The sequence below is a fragment of the Dromiciops gliroides genome, chromosome 5, assembly GCF_019393635.1.
Source record: "Dromiciops gliroides isolate mDroGli1 chromosome 5, mDroGli1.pri, whole genome shotgun sequence".
Classification (NCBI taxonomy): Eukaryota; Metazoa; Chordata; class Mammalia; order Microbiotheria; family Microbiotheriidae; genus Dromiciops; species Dromiciops gliroides.
In genome coordinates, this window is record NC_057865.1 from 38,367,944 (window position 1) to 38,391,424 (window position 23,481).

The 23,481-nt window shown below is 41.1% G+C and overlaps 1 protein-coding gene across 1 annotated transcript in view; it reads left to right on the top strand.

The window, feature by feature from the left end:
• Positions 1-1,404: 1,404 nt before the first annotated feature.
• LOC122728689 (collagen alpha-4(VI) chain-like) overlaps positions 1,405-23,481 on the top strand; it is a 105,896-nt gene continuing 83,819 nt past the window's right edge. The window contains 8 exon segments of the mRNA XM_043967491.1: positions 1,405-1,480; positions 6,163-6,765; positions 8,319-8,906; positions 12,213-12,818; positions 16,310-16,933; positions 18,518-19,069; positions 19,481-20,035; positions 21,275-21,856. Of these exon segments, the coding sequence (XP_043823426.1) occupies positions 1,405-1,480; positions 6,163-6,765; positions 8,319-8,906; positions 12,213-12,818; positions 16,310-16,933; positions 18,518-19,069; positions 19,481-20,035; positions 21,275-21,856 (4,186 nt within the window).

Here is a 23,481-nt window from a genome sequence, read left to right on the forward strand (position 1 = left end):
TGGGGGAATAGGTTATTGCTATTGTAGATATTCGTGAGAATGAATAGGTAAGAAAACAAAAGAGAAAGAAGCATTTTCTATTCATATTCAATCAATCTGATAATCGGTTAGCATTTATTATGTGAAGACTGTGTCAGATATTGTGGTAAGCACTATGGGTACAAAGTCAAAAATGAAATGTCAGTGTTTGTTCTCAAGGTTACATCTTATCAGGGAGGCTACATATATACAATGAAGTATATACAAATTGCACACAAGATGGGTGGAAGGATGTACTAAGAGCAATACCTTCCAGGTAGTCTAGGCTAGTTTTCTTTTCTTTTTCTTTTTGAAAAGGAATTGAAATTATCCTCAAAACTTTAATGGCTCAGGGGACAAATGCCTGGGTCATTGACGTAACTTCCAGGTGCGACTTCTCAGGCTAAGGGAATCAGTTAAGGCTCTCCATAGGGGGAAGGTTGTTTGAGGAACAGCTAATATGAAAGCAAGGGAATGAACTAAGTCTGAAAGGATAGGTCAGAGGCAAACTGGGGCGGGGGGAGGCTTAATGTCGAGCTAAGGCATTTGTATTTTTTTCTATAGGCAAAGGGGGGCCATTAAAATTTTTTTGCCCAGGAGAATGACAATGTAAGATCTGAGTAGTAGGAAGATTATTTTGGCAGCTGTATGGAGGATGGATTGGAGAGCAGAGAGACTGAAAGCTAGGAAACCAGTTAGGAAGCTTTTGTAAAACTGTCTAGGCAAGAGGAATGATGGAGCCTGAACCAAGGTGGTAGCTCTATGAGTGACAGAAAAAGATGGAGGCAAGAGTCATGATGGAGTCAGAGTCTGTTAAAGAACAGTTTCTTTTCCATACATTCTGTTCTTTGTGCTATGCCTATTCTGCAAATGGGGACATAATTGAAAAATTAATGCTTTTCTTGAAAGAATTTGGAGATGGATTCAAGGGTCAGGAAGAAAATTGAACATCTAGATGCTTCAGAGAGAGACCACAGAAAATATTTTCAGGCTGAGTCAAGGACAGATGTCCTCCTGAGATAGTTAAATGTATTTACAACTCTATACAAATGTTTATCATGCTGAACTTTGATTTTATACAAACACAGTCCTCTTGAAATATTTATTTTCTGTCCACTCATTTCAGTCTGCGATACAGGAATCCTACCCCTTGACTCATTTATTCTCCTCCTCTGTGGTAAATTTTTTTGGATAGATTTGAGTTATGAAGGGCCTGTTTTGGGCATTTAAAAATCCCTTCCTCACTGGACTTGCAGATCACTTGTTCTCAGTACTCTCAAAGCAATAATGCTTGACTTCTTCTGCTCGATTGTTAGGAAGGTTTTGCTGTTCCTTTAGAAGACGTCTTAATCCTAGTTTCTTTCTTTTTCTAGGCCTGGTGCTGACATGGATGCATCACAACCCCTGTTTTGGGTCATTCTTTCGGCAGCTACCTTCTGCTCAGTCAAGCCGCAGATAAATGGTAATATATAATCTTCTGGTTCTGTTTGCAGCTGATAATTACATTGGTAACCATGCATTGGTAGCAGCATAGTTTCAATGAGAAGTTAAAAAGGTGGCAGAAGAATCCACAATTAGCAAAATAGGAAAAATTTGAAAGGTAGAATCATGTATCTACATCTGGCAGGGACCTTAGAAGCCACCTGGGTCTAAGCCCTTGTTTTACAAATGGGAAAACCAAGGCCCAAAGAGAGACAGAGCAAGACCCAAGATCACAGAGCTCATCAGAAGAAAAGCTGGGTTCCAAGCAAAGATTTTCAGATTCCAAACCCAACATTCTTTCTACCGTCCCACTTGTTTCCCGTATCTCTAGATGTTTCCCCAACTGAACTGTGGATGAGCAATTTCATTTTTTAAAAATATAACAATTAAGGCAGAAATTAACAATTGAGTCTGAAGACTTTAATTGCATAGAAAATCTATTTTGTAGACATGTTTCTTTCTTTCTTTCTTTTTTTTGGTAAGGCAATTGGGGTTAAGTGACTTGCCCAGGGTCACACAGCTAGTAAGTGTTAAGTGCCTGAGGCCGGATTTGAACTCAGGTCCTCCTGAATCCAGGGCCAGTGCTCTATCCACTGCGCCACCTAGCTGCCCCACTTGTAGACATGTTAATGTTCATTTTGTTTTATTTTATCTGGCAGAAGTACCCAGATTGGAGGAGTAGCTTCTGTGTTTACTGATGAGATTGATGGCTTTATCTATAACTGGTGATACTTTTCGCTTTCTTCATTTTCATTTTAATAGGTTGTTGGGGCTTTTGTAAGATGAAAGGCTAATTGAGAAAATATCGTCTGCTCCTCTGTAGTTTTCCATGGAGACCTCATGGAAGTTTATGTATTTGAATACAGTAGTGAGTCTTTGTGGGAAAAATAAACTCTATCCAAGCTAACTTAAAGCTATCTTAATTTTGCCTTCATCTCTGATATGACAACGAATGGGAGCTTTGGCAGTAATAGGCTTTTTATTATTAAAAAATATGACAAAGTAGTTCTTTTAAAATTTTTTAATATTTTAATATTTCATTATTATTTTAAAATATGGCAAAGTAAATAGAAAGGGGGTAGCTAGTGAATAGAGCAGAGAAAGAAATGATGTCTGAAGACATGACACTTGTCTTGATGTCACCTAAATCCTTGTCCAAGATTAAACCAATTAATACTTCCCAAAGAAATTTTTTGTGTACAGCCAAGGGGTTTTTCTTGATAACAGAATAAGAGTTAGGGGCTTGGTAGTCTGTATTTTATTTCTCTTTCAATAGACCACAATGAGAACTCTAGAAGGCCAGGCTGTAGTACACTTGGAATTCTCTCTAGTCAGCAGGGTGGTGTTCTTTCCTTCAGGCAGAAAGAAGGTAGAATTGGGTTCCAATTGCAATCACTAGCTCAACTCCATTTTCCATTTTCTGTTTTTTCATGAAGGGTGCTACTTGGCTTTGTGAACTGCCCCCAAGATCTGTGGGTTCTTGCTGAAGAAAGCTTCCTTGAGTGATTGCCTTGTTAAGGAATGCTAACTTTCCCCCACTCTGTAAATGTTACATTCTTCTCCACATTCTCTTTTCCCCAGATCCCTTGATCTTTAGGCTGCTCTTAATAGGAATATTTAATCTTAATTATTCTGTGTATTTGTAAGTGTGATAGATTAGAGGCAATCTGGTATGGGAAGCAGAAAACCCCTAAACATCTGGTCCTTGCTGGGTTACTCACTGTTTGATGTGGTGCAAGTGATTTTGTCCCCTCAGTGAAAAGGATCATAGTTTTGAAATCAGAGGACAGAAGTTCAAATCAAGTCACTTCCCTTTCCTGAGGTGTCAGAGGTGGGATTTAAACCCACTGAGAGGAGTCTCAGTTTCCTCCTCTGTAAAATGGGGGGTTTGGGCTAGATAACCTTTGAGCTATAGATAACTGTCCAGTTCTAGACCTTTATCTTTATTAATTGTATCCCCAGCACTTAGCACTATGTGCTTGGCATATAGTAGGCACTTTACAAATGTTTCTTGGATTGGATTAGATCTGATCCTTCATCTTTAAAATGAAAGGAGTTGATAGTGATGAACTGGAATCCCACTATCTCTCAGATTCCTTCTATCTCTCATTCAATTCAATTCAACAACTCTTAATTAAAAACTATGTTCCAGGCACTGTCTTAGGCCCCATGGACACAAAGACAAAACTGAAAAAATCCATGACTTCAAGGACCTTACTTTCCAAAGAGAGGAACAATATGTATATAGCTTGGTAAATAGATTAGAAAAAATAGAAAATCATTTTAAGCAAGAAGTAACAACTGAGGGGATTTGGAAATGCTTATTGTAGGAGGTGACCCTTTACCTATGCACTGAAGGGCATCAGGTATTTCCACAAAATGGAGGTGAAGACCAAGAACATTCAAGGCCATGGTAGATAACCTAGGCATAGGCATAGTGTGGTAAGATAATGGAACTTGGCAGACTGATTGGGATGGGCCACACCTGTCCTGTCCTGAGTGACGTATGCTGCTGATAGCAGGAGAAACCACTCTCCGCAGGCAGTTTGAAAGACCTCCCTGTTTGGGGGAGGGAGAGTAAACGCTTGCTGAGGGGAGCTCAGGCTCTTTCCAGAGTCACCTTCTTTCTGGTGGTGTGAGCTGCAGGAGCAGATGAGAAAGAGGTTCTTTATTAGCAGTTTTGTCCTGCGGGCCCAGGCTGCAAAGCTGTTTTCTATTGAAGCTATGGACCTCAGGTGGTGAGTTAACATAGGAGCCCTGCTCTTTTGAATTAGCTGAACTGGAAGTGAGTTTGGGGATTGTATAGACTTAGGTTAGAGTTAGGGGGATTATCTGTGTTTCTTTTTCCCTTGTCTTTGATTTTATTAATTTCACCTTTGCTGTTTATTTTATTCCCATTAATAAAACCTGATTCTTTTGTGGAAAAGAGGCTGTTAGACTCCCTTCTTATTGGCCTGGGAGAAATATCTTAAAAGGCAGTTTGAAGGGGAGGGAGCTTTGGGTCTAGAGGTCCCTCATTATTTCCAGGACCCCAGTATTATGGTGAGCCACTCAATTAACTCTCCCTATATTAAATTTGGCCCTCACAATAGGTATCCATAACAGCAAGCATGCTGGAGTGTAGAATGCATGAAGGATAGTAATTGGGAAATCTCAAAAGGTAAGATTTTGATGAGTGGGAAGTAGTGAGGTATATACACCAAAGGACTTTCATACATAGTTAGGAGACGCCTGGGTTTGGATCCCACCTTGGGCACTTGCAAATTGTGTGGCTTTGTGTAAGTCATTTAATGTTTCTCAGGATTCTCATTTGTAAGATGAGAAGAATCTCACTTTTAGTACCTAGGAAGGTCATTAGGAGATTCAAATAAGTTACAATTTGCAAAGTGATATACTTTTTTCACTTTTGTTTCAATTGCGTTGTTCTCATTGTGACGCCATTTGGGGTCCAGCTCATTTTACAAATGAGGAAACTGAGGCAAACAGGGTTAAATGACTTGCCTAGGGTCACACATCTAGTTAGTGTCTGAGGCCAAATTTGAACTCAGGAAGAGGAGTCCTCCTTGGTACTCTATCCACTGAACCACTTAGCTGCCTCAAAGTGGGAAGTTATTAGGATAATGATTTGAAAATTAATTAATTAATTCTTATTCAATTCATCAATAAGTGTTGAGTTGGATAGAATTGACTTTTATTCGTGGTTTTCTTTAGTATTTTTATCATTTGCATCCAGTAGAGTAATATACCTGGCTAAGAGTTCTTTCTTATTTCCTGCCTATCCAACAGTCTTTTCAGGGTGAAAAATATTTCATGTACAGAAGAAAGAGGAAATGTATGTGTGTGGTCTGAGCATTCACCTAGATCAATTCAGAGAGGTTCATCCCCAGGCTGGCCAAAGGGAAATGAAACTTCTTTTGGCAACCATCTGTTAATTCACAGAAGCCTGGCAGTCTATGCTGCTAGAGGGAACACCTACATCAGTGAAGTTATGAGTCCTTGAAGTATGCAAGCACTGGTGTTGTCCATCTCAGGCGGTTTTTCTCTGGAAGACAGCCATCCTGCTTGTATCTTTATAGCTTGTAGTTCCTGTACAAATAGTGCCAAACAGTATGAAGGGTTGAGTAAGAGCTTGACGAGGCTGTCCAGTACAATAAGAGAAGGTGGTGGGTTCAAATCCCAACCTGGCTGACATCAGGCAGGTCATGTAACCTCCCTCCTTAGTTCTCCTATCTGGGAAAATAAGGAGTTGACCTTGAAGGTACTTGTAGCTCTAGTCTATGATCCTATAATATGATATGGTAGCATTTTGATTCTGGACTAAAACCATTCCAGGATAGTTTCTCTATTTCTCTTGTCAGCGATACTTCTTCACCCATCCTGGTGTTCTGTCTACAGTTGGCATGGGGCAGGTGGGAGGGTGGTATGGCAAGGCAGAGGGAAGGAAAGATTTTTTTTCTCCCTGCGTAATCCAAGTCAGCTGACTTGACTGGCCTGGTCACACATGGCCAAGGTGGGAAGGGGAGATTAGAGAGGGAGAAGAGGTGGGAAACAGGTAAGTTGACCCATGTCACTTTCTCTTTTGGGTCAAATCAGTCTCTGTATTTGATCCATAATTGTTGGTTTTGTGTGACTTTCCTTTAATTCACAGCCTGTCTTTTCTAGTCTGTAGGGAGGCTTCAGTCGCAGATGTCATATTCCTGGTGGATTCCAGCGGAGGCCCAGAAAAATCCCGAAATGTTCAAGACCTCTTATCTACATTGGTCAGTGGCCTTGATCTCGGCAAAGATAAAATCAGAGTAGGCCTGATCCAGTACAGCAACGTACCCAGCACAGAGTTTTCCCTCAGTACCTATCAACGCAAGGAAGATGTCTTGGGGCATATCCAGAGGTTGAAATTCAAGCCTGGTGATGCCCAAACTGGCCAGGCCTTGCGGTTCATGCTGGAAAACCACTTCCAGGAAATGGCAGGGAGCCGAATACACCAAGGGGTCCCCCAGCTTGCCGTGCTAATCACGGACAGGCCAGCGCAGGATGACATCAAAGGGCCAGCCATGGCAGTCAGGAAGGCAGGTGTCCAGCTGTACACCATTGGCCTCCAAGGTGCTGTTTTTTCTGAGCTCAGAGAGATAGCGAGTGATCCTGATGACCAGTTTATCTTTTTGGCAGTCGATGTCTCTTTTCTAGATGACCTTTCACAATCCGTGTTGCTGGCACTCTGTGGCACAATTGTGGAGACGACTCAACAGGGCACCCAAGTCTCTCCAGGTAGTCCCTCTAATGTTACCTTCTTTCTTCTTCCCATTTCCCCACCTAGAGAATATCAGGTAATGAGGGTAACAATGGCCAGCATTTATATAGCATTTTAAGGTTTTCAAAGTGTTTTATCTATGTCGTTATCTTGTTTGAAGAAGTTGTAACAACTCATTGGGCATGCATTCAGTAGACATTTAGTGAGCTCCTAGCTTTGTGTTAAAAGTACCATGCTACATGCTGAAAATCCAAAGATACTTGCTGGGAATGCTACAGAGAGGGGTTCTCCTTCAGGCCTAGGCTGGACAAGATGGCATCTGAGGTCTCATCTATTCTGTGATTCTGTGATCCCTAAATGAAATGGCCTCAGAGGTGGCTAGTTTGCACAGCTGATAGAGAACTGGGCTTGAAGTTCACAAGACCTGAGTTCAAATCCTGCCTCCAACATTTAATAGCTATGTAACCCTGCTCTTAAGAAGGACAGGTACACAAATAACTGTGATTCAAGGGAGAGGGATTTGGGTGCTCTGGAGAGTGCTTCAGCTAGATGGGTAGTGGATAGAGCACCAGGCTTGGAAATAGAAAAACTCACCTTCCTGAGCTCAAATCCAGCCTCAGACACTTATTAGCTTTGTGACCCTGGGCAAGTCACTTCCCCCCGTTTGCCTCAGTTTATTCACTCACCTGTAAAATGAGCTGGAGAAGGAAATGTCAAACCATTCCTGTATCTTTGCTAAGAAAATCCCAAACGGGGTCACAGAGAGTCAGATATGAATGAAACAACACAACAACAGGAGAGTTATGGTAAGTGTGATGAGGTAAAGAACATTAAATGGGGCTGTGGGTGGGAGGAGATAAGGACTTTGTGGAGGGGTTGGTTTCTGAGTTAGGTCTTGAAGGACTTGGAGAGACATCAACAGAAAGTCATTATAGGCACCAAGGCTGGGATGAACAATAGCCCAAGGAGGGATAGGGTGGGAATAATCATTTATTAAGTGCCTACTTTGTGCTAGGCACTGTGGGAAGTACTTTACAAATATTTCATTTAATCCTCACAACAACTCTAGCAGGCAAGTGCTATTATTAGCTCCATTTTCCAGTCGGGGAAAGTGAGGTAGATGGAGGTTAAGTGACTTGTCCAGGGTCATACAGCTAGTAAGTGTCTGAAGCAGGATTTGAACTCAGATCTTCCGAACTCCAGGTCTAGCACTCTATCCAGTGGAGGGGGGATGGAACACAGTCCAGTCTGGCTGGAACAGAGTGTGAAGGGTCATAGTGCGAGCTAAGTCTGAACAGGGAAGTTAGACCAGATCACTTTGCCATTGTCTGCTGGGTTTCAGTTAAAAGTGCTTTCCTCTACATTTGGTCCTCATCCCAGAAGGCAGTTCATAGATTGCAGGCTTGAGATGTATGTCTGAGAGGATCTAAGCTGCCCCCTGTTTTTTATAGACATGGAAACTGATGCCAAGAGAGATGAAGCCAGCTCACTTGTGCAGTTACTGAAATGTCAGGTCCGAGAATGTTCACCTTGTGTTACTGTTGTCTCCCCTCCCCAACCCCGACCCCAGCCTGCAGAAAAGCAGCTGTAGCTGACCTGGTCTTCTTGGTGGACAGCTCCACGAGCATAGGCCCTGAGAACTTCCAGAAAGTGAAGAGCTTCCTCTACTCCTTGGTGTTGGGCCTTGACATTGGCAGGGACCAGGTCCGGGTCGGGCTGGCCCAGTTCAGTGACAACATCTACCAGGCGTTTCTACTCAATCAGTTCCCTCTGAAGGGTGATGTGCTGGAGCAGATACTGAATCTCCCTTACCAGACTGGAGGGACCCGAACTGGGAGCGCCTTAGATTTTCTCAGAACTACCTATTTCACCGAATCAGCGGGCAGCAGAGCCAAGGACAACATCCCTCAGATAGTGATCCTGGTAACGGATGGAGAGTCCAACGACGAGGTGGCCGAGGCGGCCGGCAAGCTGAAGAAAGGAGGGGTGTCCATCTATGTTGTAGGAATCAATGTCCAGGATGTCCAGGAGCTGGAGACAATAGCCAGCAAGCCCTTAGAGAAGTTCCTTTTTAGCATTGAAGATTTCAACATTCTCGAGGGTCTCTCTGCTAACATTCTCCCTACTCTGTGCTCAGCAGTTGAGAACCAGATCCAAGGTAATCATCTCCCATCACCAGACTGTTCCAGGCAAGAGGTGAAATAGATGGCATTTGTCTTTGAAAACTTCCAGCTTCCTCATTCATTTTCATTCATTATCTCTTTCCCCTTCCCTCTCTTCCCTCCCCCTCCCCCTGACCCCCTCCCTTTCCCTTCTACCCTCCTCTCTCTTTTTTCTCTCTCTGTCTCTCTCTCTTTCTTCACAAACCCTGGTATCATGCATTCCTCTTTTCAGCTCTCTATCACCCAGTGATCGTGACTGTTAACAGTTTACCTAGGATCATAGATTTAGAGCCAAAAGGGACCTTAGAATTCAGTCCCCCTATTTTACAGATGAGGAAAAACAATTAGAGAGGTTCGGTAAGTTGCCTGGAATCACACAAGCTAGTAAAAGTCTGAGGTTGGATTTGAACTCATGTAAGATGAATCTTCCTGACTTCAGGCTAGGCATTCTATCCACAATGGCACTACCTAGCTGCTCAGGCTTTACAAAAGGCACTCAAGGAGGGAGAAAAAAAATGACTGTATATATATATATATATGTTATTAAAACTTAAAATTACACTAAGACTTTTAGGACACTGTAAATATTGTTTATCTATCTATCATCTGTCTATTCATTTAACCATTTATCCATCTAGCTAGCTATCTATCCCTCTCCTCTGCTCTTCTGCCTCTTTTCTTCTTCCTCCTCTTCCTCTTCCTCTTGCTCCTGCTCCTGCTCCTCTTCCTCTTCCTTCTTCTCTTCCTCAGCTTCCTCATTTTTCTCTTCCTCCTCTTTCTTCTCTGTCTCTGTCTCTGTCTCTCCATATCTCCATATTGCATACCACCTCTGGTACTTACTGCCTCTGTCACCTTGGCCAGCCATGTATGTGGTCCAGGGGAACTAACCCTGAGTTAAGAGTCAAGAATCTAAGGACTAGGGGCAGCTAGGTGGCACAGTGGATAAAGCACCGGCCCTGGATTCAGGAGGACCTGAGTTCAAATCTGACCTTAGACACTTGACACTTACTAGCTGTGTGACCTTGGGCAAGTCACTTAACCCCCATTGCCCCACAAAATTAAAAAAAAAAAGAAAAAGAAGAATCTAAGGACTGAGTTCAAATCATGCCCCTTTGATTCTTATTCCTTGTGTGAGAGTGGAGAAGTTGGTTGACTTTCCTTTCCTCACTGGTAAAGCAAGAGAACTGGACTAGGAGGCCTTGGAGGTTCTATTCAGCTATAGATCTGTGATGATGCTCCTTATACCTTTCTTTCCTCATCTGTAAAATGGGGATGATAATAGCACCTGCCTCTTATGGTCATTATGAGGATCAAATGCACTCATGCCCTTAAAGCACTTCACAAACCTTACAGCTATGATGCACGTAGGTCCTGGCTTGTGTGTGCATCACATCCTATAGAATGGAACTCCCCACCAACCCTCCCCCATTTTGGAATGTGATCATTAGCTTAGGACCGGGAATGAGAAATTCACTTGTGAGCCAGTTGTTCGAGTTCTGACTTCACCCATGGACCATGTAAAGCTTTTTATTGGGATTTTAGAATTGGTCATGGTAACCTTGTCCATGAGACTGCTTGTTTCCTAGGCTTAGGGGAATGGTAAAAACATTGCAAAAACATTGAATTTCTGCCAAGGAATCAGAATGCCTACAAATAATGACTCCCCTCCTCAGAGTCCATTTTTTTTGGGTGAGGCAATTGGGGTTAAGTGACTTACCCAGGGTCACACAACTAGTAAGTGTCAAGTGTCAAGTGTCTGAGGCTGGATTTGAACTCAGGTCCTCCTGAATCCAGGGCTGGTGCTCTATCCACTGCGCCACCTCGCTGCTCCCTCAGAGCCCATTTTTAAAAGCTGGTATAGTCATAAGTGACCATCTCAAGTTACTTCACCGTTCAGGGCCTCAGTTTGCCCATCTTCATATTACATGAAGGGGTTGAACCAGATGGTCTCTGAGGTCCCCTTCTGCTCTATAGCTATGATGGAATGTAAGCTTCTTGAGGGTCAGTGACTTTAATTTCTGGTTTGGTGTTCCCCAGTGCCTGACACATAATAGTTGGCTCTTAAAGAATGCTTCTTGATTGATTTGTAGGTGGATCCCATGATTAATTATTAAAGCAGTACTGTGAACATAGCAGGCATTTAATAAACCTTTGCTGAGTGGAATTGAGTCAGTCAACAAGCGGTCACTGAGTGTCCTCTCAGTGCCTAATATCTCCCATCATGAGTAAGGTTTGAAGAACCCTCTTCTCACAACAACCCTATGAACTAGGTAGAACAAGTACTATGATGCCCATTTTACAGGTGAGGAAACCAAGGCTCTCTTATTGTTTTAATGGTTTTGAGAAGTTAAACGACAATCAGTATGGAGGCTGGATGGGAATGAATGTTTTCTTACGCTAAGGCTCAAGCTCCCTTCCCTATGCCATACCATCTCTTGTGCCTGGCCCTGTTCCAGGTGCTATGAGGTACACTTGGATGCATCTGTAATCTCACTGCTGTAGGAGCAGCCCCCCACCTTAATACAGATTGCAATCCATTGATGCTTGGCCATTTTGTGCTGATCTTTTTCATGTCTTCCCATAAATAAGCTACAGGGAGTCCACCCAATGTGCTGAGGGCCCTTCCTTGATTTTTCTTGATATCATAAGTATGCCAATGGAGAAGAAAGGTCATCTCTTGTTTATCCTTTTCTCTTAACACATAACCACTCCATCTTATTTCTGCATCATATATTTCTTTGATGACATCCTTTACTACAGTTCTGCTGTGTGGGTTTATAAAAGAAATGTAACATGGCTTTTTCCCACAAGAAGCTTATAATCCAGATGAAGAGCTAAGTTAGGAAGGTGAAAAAAATGAAAGAACAAGATCACCTATGAAAAAGTGCAGCATAGATGGCTAATGTTACTGCAAGAGGAGTTGGAGAAGGAAGAGATTAGTGGGAGTTAGTCATCAGGGAAGATTCAAAGAGGAAGTCAGATCTAAGTATACATAAAGGAGGAGATTCTAATTCATGTATGGATTTGACCAAATCATCATAATAGCTCGTATTTCCATAAGTCTTTGAGGTTTACAAAATGCTTTCCTCATAACAACTCAATGAGACTAGTACAAGCATTGTTGACTCCATTTTACAAATAAGGAAACTCAGGTTCAGAGCAAGTATAGTTGTCCATGCTTAAGCCTCACTTCTGCCAACTGACTTTCTCAGGAAAGATAATCCTTGTGTTTAGTTACTGTGAGAACCCATTTTTCATGTTTATTAAGACTTCTTTTCTCCTTCTTTTACCTCCCACTCTAGCATTCACCAAGTCCTATGCTGATGTGGTCTTCCTTGTGGATACCTCCAAGGGCACATCACCAGCCAATTTCCATCAGATGAAAAATTTTATCGTCAAAGTCATTGACATGTTGGAGGTTGGGCGTGACAAGTACCAGATTGGGTTGGCCCAATATGGTCACCAAGGTCATGTTGAGTTTTTACTCAACACCTACCAGAACCCTGTTGAGATGATCACCCACATCCAGCAGAATTTCCTGCTCCAAGGAGGTGCCAGGAAGACAGGAGATGCCCTTCAGTATATACAGGAGACTTTTTTCCAGGAGAAGGCAGGGAGTCGCTTCCTTCAGGGCATCCCTCAGTATGCAGTGGTCATCACATCTGGTCCATCAGAAGACTTGGTCTTGGAAGCTTCTCAGACGCTTAAGGGGAGAGGAGTGAAGGTCATGGCGGTTGGTATACAGGACTTTGACAGTAGAGAACTGGCGATTATGGCAACTCCTCCCCTCGTGTTTGAGATGGAGGGACAAGATGGGGTCAGACAACTTCAGCAGGATGTGAACCAGGTGTTCGAAAGCTCTGGCCCATTGCACCTCAGTCCCGAGATAAGTGAAGAAACCTTAGCAGGTATGGCATGTTCTTTGGGGTGAAAGGAGAAGCTCACATCCAGTGGGTCAAGTAGGTGATGGCAGGAAAGCTATGGGATTTCATGCAGATCACTTTTTAAGACCGAGATGCTTTGCTTTTAGCAAAATCAATGCAATGATGCCTTGATTTACACGTTCTCTGGGAACAGAGTACTTTCTAGTAAAAAGTGCCTCAGCATAGGAGAGTCTGGGGAAATTTGTGGTCTCAGCCCTGGGTCAGAAGAAGCAAGGGCTGAGGAGGAAGAGTCTACGGTTGGGCTGGCTCAAGTCCAGGTCTCTCTAGGTTTAGGAAGGGCCACATATTTGAATCAAATCAAGAAGAAGTTTGGGAGATTCTGTTTTGGCTATAGTTGTGGAGGTCTTTTCTACCACTTGGTGGCAGGGAGGGATTCACTTCCAAGATGGAGGAGGCACAATCCAACTTACCTTGAGATAAGGAGGGATAGGAATGGTTTCCTAATTTCCAATAGGATGGGAATGTGCATGATGGAAAGCATCTTTATACTTTCTATGTTATTTCTCTCTCAGGCAATGAAGTTTCCAATGATTGAGGGCATGATATAAGTATATTCTCCATTGTATATAGAGAGGAAAAAAATCTCTGTTGATCCAAAATATAATTTGGGGCTGATTATTCATTTAAATGTTAATTATTCATTTGAATTAATTTAAATTTAATCCATTTTAATTGTAAGAAGAGGGTTAATAATGGGTTTCTCTTAACCAGAAAGCTTCTTTAGTACATTTAAACATGATTTGCTTTATAATTTGTTTATTTACAATTTCCCTGAATATTTATTTCATAAAGTGTCCAAAAGAAAGAAGACAAGAAAAAGAAAACATGCTTCAGTTTGCACTCTGAGTCCTTTAGCTCTCTATCTGGAGATGGATAGCATGTTTCATCCTTATTTTTCCAATCCTTTGGAATTGTAGTGGGTTATTGTAGTGAGTAGAGTTCCTAAGTATTTCAAAGTTTACAATATTATTGTTATTGCATAAATTATTCTCCTCATTCTGCTCATTTACCTTTGAATCAGTTTGTAAAACCTTCCCCTGGTTTTGGTGAAACCATCCCCTTCATAATTTCTTATAGCACAATAATTTTCTAACACCTCCATATACTATAGCTTATTCAACCATTTTTTAGCTGATGGGTACCATCCATTTTTTTCTTTGCTACTACGAAAAGAAACCTTTTCCTCTTTCTTTGATTTCTTTGGGGAATAGACCTATTTGTAGTGTCTCTGGATCAAAGGATATGAACAGTTTAATAACTTTTTTGGCTTAGTTCTAAATGGCTTGCCAAAATAACTGGACCAGTTTACAGTTCTTCCAATAGTGTAGTACCTTTTCCCCACAGCCCCTCCAGTATTTGTCATTTTTATATTTTGTCAACTTTGCCAATCTGATGGATGTTAGATGGTGCCTCAGAGTTGTTTAAATTTTCATTTCTACAATTATGAGTCATTTTTCAATTTAAGGAAAGCCCTGTGTGTGTGTGTGTGTGTGTGTGTGTGTGTGTGTGTGTGTGTGTAAGTAACGTGAATGGGTATTGTATCTTGTCAAAAGTTTTTTTTTGTATCTATTAATAGTTATGTCATTTTTGTTATTTTTTTATTCATTTGGGTAATTATGTTTGTAGTTTTTGTAATTTTGGACCAGCTCTTCATTTGTTTTAAATCTAGTCTGATTATAGTGTATAATCTTTGTGATATACTTCTCTAGTTATATAAGTGCTCCATTTCCTGTTCAATTATTCTGGGCAATTTCTATTTTTATATATATTCATCTATTTATTTAGGTCAGTTTTATTGGCACATAGTACAGGAAAATAACTCCTAATAATTTCTTTTACCCTGACTGTAAGTTTACCCTTTTCAATTTTCATACTTGTGATTTGGTTTTCTTGTTTTTAAAAATCAAGTTAGCTAATGGCTTATCTATTTTATTATTTTTTTTAAACTCATTAAAATTTTTTTTTTTTGCTTTCAGTTTTGTTAAAGTCTCTTTATTTTTAGGACTTCTCTTTTAATGTTTAATTGAATGTTTTTAATTTATTGATTTTCTATATTTTAAAAAGTTGCATGCTTAATATATTACTCTATTCTTTTTTTTTAATTGATAAAAGTGTTTAGAGATATGCAATTTCCCCATAGTATCGCTTTGGTTGCTTCCCAGAAATTTTGTTATACTGTCTCATTGTTGTCATCTGTAATGAAATTATTGATTATTTCTATGATGTACTCTTTGATCTGCCCATTCTTTAGGATTAAGTTATTTAGTTTCTAATTAGTTTTAAAATTTTGCTTCAAAAGCCCTTTATTTAATATAATTTTGTTGTATTTTGGTTTATAAAAGATTTTAATATTTTTGTTCTTTTTTTGCATTTGTTTGTGAGATTTTTGTGTCCTAAAACATGGTCAATTTTTTGCGAATGTACCATGCACAGCTGAGACATAGATGTACTCCTTTCTTTTCCCATTCACTATTCTCCAGAGGTCTATCATATCTAACTTTTCTAAAATTCTCTTCAGGTCCTTCATTTCTTTTTTGTTTCTTTTTTGTTTAGATTTATCTAGGTCTGAGTGGGGTAAATTGAGGTCCCCCACTATTATAATTTTTTTTTTTTTAGTGAGGCAATTGGGGTTAAGTGACTTGCCCAGGGTCACACAGCTAGTAAGTGTTAAGTGTCTGAGGCTGGATTTGAACTCAGGTACTCCTGACTCCAGGGCCAGTGCTCTATCCACTGCGCCACCTAGCTGCCCCTACTATTATAATTTTAATGTCTATTTCTCTCTATAGTTCATTTAACTTTTCCTTTAAGAATTTAAATAATATAACACTTGGTGCACATATGTTTAATGCTGATATTAATTCATTGTCTATGGTACCTTTTAGCAAAAAAGTTTCCCTGTTTATATCTTTTAATTACTTCTATTTTTGCTTTTATCTTGTCTGAAATCATGATTACTATTTCTACTTTTTTTAAACTTTAGCTGAAGCATAACAGGTTCTGTTGCAGTATATCTTTCAGTTTTGAGTGTGTTTCTTATAAACAACTTATTGTTGGACTCTGATTTCTAATTTATTCTGCTATCCTCTTTCATTTTGTGACTCTCACATGGGGAGAGATCCTGAAAACAGGATATCAGTAATAACATAGATAGGAGGTGATAAAGGCCTGGAGGATAGAGGAGAGAAGGGGATAACCTAAGAGACATTTTGAAAGAACCTATAGACCTTGATGGATTTGCATTGGATATGTATCACCTGTAGTTACCTTCCTTGTCTTAAAAGAAAAAAAAAAGATTGGACCGGAATTCTAAACCATCCAATGTGTGTCATGTGTTCTAGACCATCGTCTTGTGTGGATGGGGGCCATAGAAATTATTATTTTTTTATAGCAATTATTATAATTGTTCTTACTTGAGCTCACAGGTGACTTATTGTTTCTGGCTTTTTTACTTTTAGTATGTACAAGTGCTTCCATGGCTGACATTGTGTTCCTTGTTGAGGCATCAAGCAGGATTGGCTTAGAAAACTTCCAGCTAGCTGTAGAATTCCTGGGGAAAGTTGTCCACACTCTAAATATTGGCCCTGACAAGGTTAGAGTTGGCCTGGTACTTTATAGTGATGAGCCACGACTTGAGTTTGGCCTGGACACGTTCCTGAGCCAATCAGAAATCTGGAGCCACTTGAACAAGTTGCCATTCATAGGTGGTGAGACCAAGACAGGAGCTGCTTTGGACTTCCTCAGGAACACTGTATTCACTCAGCAGAGGGGTAGCCGCTTTAGACAAGGAGTGCAGCAGCTTGCTGTGGTCATCACAGAAGGCTATTCCCAGGATGAGGTGGATAGGCCAGCTTCTCTCCTCCGACGGGCTGGGGTCACGCTCTTTGCTGTGGGCACCCAGAAAGCTTCAGGAAGCAATGACCTGGACAGAATAGCATCCTACCCACCTCAGAAGCATGCCATATACCTGGAATCATTCCTGCAGCTCTCAGTGGTCAGGGAAAAGATAAAGAAACGTCTGTGCACAGAGATTGTGCACAAAACCTTTTCAGTTCCGGTGATGACCCGTGCCCTGAAAGAAGGTAAGAGGCATTTCCTGGCTCTTTCTCCCTCTTTCTCCTTCCATCTCTTTCTTTGTTCCTCTGTTCATTCGTTTGTTGCTTCCTTCCTTCCTTCTTCCCTCCCTTCCTCTCTCCCTCCCTCCCTTCTCTCTCTTTTTCCCTTCCTCCTTTCACATTCCTCTTTTCTGTTCCAAGTATCTCATATAATCCTATAAGGTCATAGATTGAGAGTTGTAAGGGACCTCAGAGACTACCCAGCCCATTGCCCTAATTTTACAGATGAGAAGACTGAGGCCTATGGAGGTGAAGGTGACTTGTCCATATTTACACAATAAGTAGCAGAACTGAGCTTTGTACCCAGGCTCTTCAATCCTAGAACCAGGGCTTTTTCCTGTATATTCAGCTTCTCCCTCAAAGAAGGTCTTGAGGTTTGCATTTCTTAGTTTTGTGTAGAACATATCTTGCTTATCCATGCGTGTGCCTAAGAGACCTGTGATTTCATCAGTGTAGAGGAAGTCCTGGTACTCCTTCCCCTAATACCAAGGACTTGGTAATAGACTCCAGGGCATCACACAGAGGCTAGAAAATGAAGAGGCTAGACACAGGCTGGAATTCTCTATGCTGCTTGACTATAAGAGGTGGGCCTGGTGCTCTGAGAAAGTGCTTTGGACTTCTTTCTCCCCTGTAGGCAAAGCTGTATTGTAGCGTGGCTCACTTAAAGGGGACCTCACTTTAAAAAGGAAGCCCCTGTTCTGCAAGGGGCGGTGCCAGTCAGTAGTACACATACAGTGGGCTTTGCTGGGCTGTAGCAGGGAATGCTTTCTTGGTCTAAAAGAACAGCTTTCATTCTTGTCACTATCATCATCAAGGTCACTCACATTCACATCCATCACACTTTGGGGTTTACAAAGTTTTTTCATGTGCCCCTGCCCAAGAGGCAGAGTGAAAATACTCATGTCCCCTTAAGATGCAGCGGGGAGAGCATTGGCTTTACAATTGTAAAACCTGGATTCAAATCCTTCCCCTTGATTCCTCTTTTTTTTTTTTTTTTTTTTTTAGTGAGGCAATTGGGGTTAAGTGACTTGCCTAGAGTCACACAGCTAGTAAGTGTTAAGTGTCTGAGGCTGGATTTGAATCCAGGTCCTCCTGACTCCAAGGCCAGTGCTCTATCCACTGCGCCATCTAGCTGCCCCTCAAATCCTCTTCTATAAAATGAGGGGGTCAAATTAGATGATCATTGAGGTCCTTTCCAGCTCTAAAACACATTTCCCATTTTACAGACGGGAACACTGATGTTCAGAGAATGACTCAGCTATGGCCACGTGGCTAGTTAGTATAGGAGTTAGGATTTAATCTTAGGTCTCTGGCCTGATCCAAGTCTCTTTCTCCTTTCCTATGCTGTTTCTTTATCATCTACCTCTACCTGAAAAGTCTTATGTAGTCATGGAATATGCTTCTTGAGGGCAGGAGCTGTTTCATATTTGACCATGTATCTCCAGCATCTGGCACAATGCCTGCCACACAGCACATGTTGAGAGAGTGTAGACTGTGCCTCTTAACACTCCCTGTAGTGGTTTTACCTGTGTCTGTGTTCTCATTGACTAGGCTGCGTAAACACGGAGGAAGCAGATTTCTATTTTCTCATTGATGGGTCAGGCAGCATATTCCCTGAAGACTTCAAGGAAATGAAGACGTTCATGAACGAGCTGATAAGCGTGTTCCACGTTGGTGCAGACCAAGTGCGGTTTGGAGTTGTCCAATACTCAGACTCTCCCCAGACTGAGTTTGACATCAGTCAGCATACCGGTGTGGCCCAGCTTAAGAGGGCCATTGCAAACATTCAGCAAATAGGAGGGGGCACTCATACGGGAGATGCCCTGAGATTCATGAAAGGTCTTTTCTTAAATACTGCCAGGGACAAAGTCTCTCGCTTCCTCATCATTATCACTGATGGCAAGTCCCAGGACCCAGTGGCCCAGGCTGCGGATGAACTGAGGCAGGAAAAAATCACCATCTATGCCATCGGTGTAAAATCTGCTATCACCAAGGAGCTTGTTGAGATCTCTGGCTCAGGAAATAGGATGTTTTTTGTGAATGACTTTGATTCTTTAAAGCATATTCAGCAAAAGGTCATACAGGACATCTGTTCCCCAGAGGGTAAGGAAGATAAGGGGGTCCCTAATCAACTCCCACCCATCCTCCACAACAGGGTGGACATTTATGTTGCTTGAATATGTCCCATTTCCAATCTGGCTTAAAGATGGGTAGTATAAGTTAGGTCACCTTGGATCACAGAGAGTTATGGTGACCCATGGGGAGTCAAGAACACATTTTATAGTTTTGTCCTGTTTTCACTCAGACTATAGTCACACAGTGGTTTATTGGCTTGAGAAAGGGATGGGCCGTGCTTTATAAATCATAGTGGATTTCCATTTTTGGAAGAGCTGGTCCATTTTCTACCTAAGCTGCCACATTGCTGGGTGGGTGGAGGAATTTGGTGGGTGGGGGTGGGTTGCACTAAATTAATTTAGACATTGAATGTTTCTTTTTCCTCTTACATTTTCCCAGCATGTAAGGGTATGAAAGCAGACATTCTTTTCTTGGTTGATGGCTCTGAGAGGGTCCACTACAGAGACTTTGACAAGATGAAGGAATTCATGAGGCAGATGGTAAATAAGTCAGATATCGGCCCGGAGAAAGTACAGATCGGCCTCTTGCAATTCAGTTCAATCACCCGAGAAGAGTTCCGACTCAACACCTATTTCTCCAAGGTGGACATTCTCACGGCCATCTCTGATATGGTACAAATGAAAGCCCGCACCCTGCTGGGGAGTGCCCTGTCCTTCACTTCCCCTTACTTTGATAGTCAAAGAGGAGGAAGACCTACCGTACCCCAGTACTTGATCTTAATCATTGATGGGGAAGCCAGGGATGCTGTGAAAATACCAGCCAAGGCCCTCAGAGATAGAGGGATCAAGATCTTTGCCATTGGAGCTCATAAGGCCAACCATTCCCAGCTACTGGAAGTCACAGGTGCCCAGGACAAGGTGTATTATGAGGATAATTTTGATTCCCTCCCTTTATTGGAGGGGATATTATTTAGGCTCTGCAATATGGAGAAGGGTGAGTGACAGCAAACCTCAGTTTGGCTTGTTTTTTGTTTTTTAAAATTCACAATGAAACCTGTAGAAGACACCTGTTGGGTTTAATGGGATTAAAAAAGTTTTCTGTAGTTCTATGTCGTGTATGTGTGTGTGTGTGAATATGTGTGTGTGTGAATGTGTGAGTGAGGTGGGTGGAAGACTTCACACTGAGCTCATTATGTACTGCATTATGTGTGTCTGCAAAGCCCACTTTGTAAGGTCACAGACTCATAAAGTCTCATGGCTGGGAGGCTCTTCAGGTCCTGTTTGTCTGATACCTAGACAGGGACATGTGTCCCAGCACCCTCCTTGGCAGACATTTGTTGAGTCTTTACTTAAAGCCCTCCAAGAAGCCTCTATCTCCTGTTGTTGCCCATTCCACCGTCAGATGGGCCTGTTAGCTCATTTCCCCCCTTTTATTGAACCCATCTGCCCCTTGCTTCTGCTTTTGCTCTTTGGTCCTGAGTAGAACAAGCCTTGCCCCATTTCTACCTGGCTGCCTCCTCCATGTATTTGAGGAGAGTGAGTCATCCTTACCTCCTTCTCCTAGAATCCCGTTCCCTTGAAGGCTCATTTTAGTTGTCACTTTCTGCATGAAGCTTTTCTTGATTTCCTCGGGTAATAGTGCTCTTTCCCTATTGACCATGAAATTGTTCTTTTGCTTATTCTATATATTGTATTTACTTATTTATGTATTGTATCCCTTCCATGGAATGTATGTTCCTTGAGGGCAGGGACTGTTATTTTAAATATCTCACTCCTTATTATAGTTTCTTGCAATAAGTCAATCAATGAGGCAACAAGTAGTTATTAAGCACCCACTATGTTCCAGTGCACATGAGAACATAGTAGGTGCTTAATAAATGTTTGTTGAATTGGTTCCACTGGCATATAGTAGGTGTCTAATAAATGCGTGTTGGATTCTCCAGACTTAACAGCCTTTGTTCCTTTCATTTTTTAAGCCAGGAGTGAGTTAGGGTTGGAACCAACATGTTTATGTTAAAATGTTCTCTATTGTCTTTATATATTAGACTTCATCAGGTACCTAAGTGCATAGGCAACACAACTGGGCAGAATTAACTCCAAAACTAGGATCTCCCACTCCCTTGTCTTCCCTCTGAAAATTTATAAGAGCTCAGGGCATGACCATGTCCCAGGTAGACACATACTCACTGAGTGAATGAATGTGCTAGCAATTTTCTTCTTTTGTTTCTCTCAGCCTGCAAAAAGACAGAAGTCGCAGATATTCTATTCTTGGTGCATGCATCTAGTAGCACCACCAATCAAGAGCTCATGGCCATTCACAGACTCATGGAAGCCATTGTCAATGACACACTGGTTGGAAAGGACAATGTGAGATTTGGTGCTGTTTCCTATAGTGATGATTCAGAAGTACTGTTTTCATTGGATACCTACATTACCAAAGCTCAGATCAGGGAAGCCATTTTACACTTGAAACCCAAGGTGGGAAAAGCCCATACAGCCACGGCTTTAATGTTTGCTAAGGGGATGTTTGCTGAGAGACATGGAGGTCGCCAATCTTTGGGTATCACCCAGATCTTGGTGCTCATTACCAACAAGCCAACCGAGCCTAAAGAAAAAGGGTACCTACAAGGCTCAGCAGAGGATCTGAAAGAAGCTGACATTAATATCTTTGCCATTGGAATAAAAAATGTCAAGAAGTCAGAACTTCACATGGTCACAAGGTATCAGGATAGATCATTCATGGTGCAGAGTTATGATGAACTTTACAATTTGCATGAAAAAGTGACTCATGCCATATGTAATGAATCAAAACCAAGTAAGTGAACCTTTTTCTTTTTTCGAAAAAAGTGATTTATTGGTGATTTTTAAAAAACACCTAAAATTGCCAAATTAACTATTACTACCCCTCTTTGAACCTACCCTTATAACAACAATAGCAGCAGCAGCAGCAACAACAACAAAACTAAGAAAATACATGGGTGAAGCATTTGATTTAAAAGCATATCCGACATTCTATCATTCTATCATATATACTTACTCTCTCCCAAGAAGAAGGATCTTTCATTAAGATTGGCCAATTTAAATTGCTCTGAGTTCAACTCCCTCTTAGTGCTGTTGTTGCTTATATCACTGGACACACTATGCTATGATTCTACTTTCTTTGTCCTGAATCAGTTCACGAGTCTTCTCATGTTTCTCTGAATTCTTCATCTTTCACATTTCTAACTATATAAAAGCCTTACATTGCATTCATATACCATTTTTTAGCCAATCTCCAGTTGATGGCACTCACTTTGTTTAGTATTTGGCCACCTGAAAAAAAATTAGTGAGCCTTTTTTCAAATACATAACTCTTCTCCAATAGCTTTTTTCTAGTTAGAGCTTATTTTTGTGGTTATTTGAGCTATCCAGCCTGACCAAACTAAAATATTTCCTGGGGGGGGGGGGGGTGGTTAGCGATACCTTGCCAACTTCTAATTTCTTTATTTAATAATAAACATTTTTTATTTAAAGTTTTGAGTTTCAAATTTTATCCCTTCTTCCCTCCCTCCCCTACCCCTTCCCTGAGGCATTAATCAATCAGATATAGGGTTATACATGTGCAATTATATAAAACCTTACCATATTAGTAATTTTGTATAAGAAAACTTAAATAAAAGAAAAAAATTGAAGTGAAAAATAGCATGCTTCAGTCTGTGTTCCATCAATATCAGTTCTTTCTTTGAAGGGGGATAGTATGTTTCATCATTAGTCCTTTGGGATTGCTGGATCATTGTACTGCTGTCATTCAGAATTCTTCATCAAACAATATTGCTATCTCTGTGCACAATGTTCTCTTGGTTCTGCTCTCTTCACTCTACATCAGTTCATATAAGTCTTTTCAGGCCTTTCTGTAATCATCCTTCTTGTCATTTCTTTTAGCACAATAATATTCCATCACCATCATATACCACTGCTTGTTTAGCTATTCCTCAATTCATGGGCATTGCTTTGATTTCCAATTCTTAGCCACCACAAAAAGAACTGCTAGAAATATTTTTGTAAAAATAGGTCTTTTTTTCTTTTGGGTGATGGCTTTGAGATATAAACCCAGCAGTGATATTGTCGGATCAAAGGGTATACACAGTTCTATAGCCCTTTGAGCATCGTTCCAAATTGCTCTCCCACAATGGTTGGATCTTTTCACAACTCCACCAACAGTGGATTAGAATCCCAGTTTTCCCATATCCCCTCCAACATGCAATATTTTCATTTTTTGTTATATTTGCCACTCCGATAGTTGTGAGGTGATACTTTGGAGTTGTTTTAATTTGCATTTCTCTGATCAATAGTGATATAGAGGATTTTTTTCATATGATTATAGATAGATTTGATTTCTTTGTCTGAAAACTGCCTGTTCATACCTTTTGACGAATTTATCAATTGGGGAATGACTTGTAT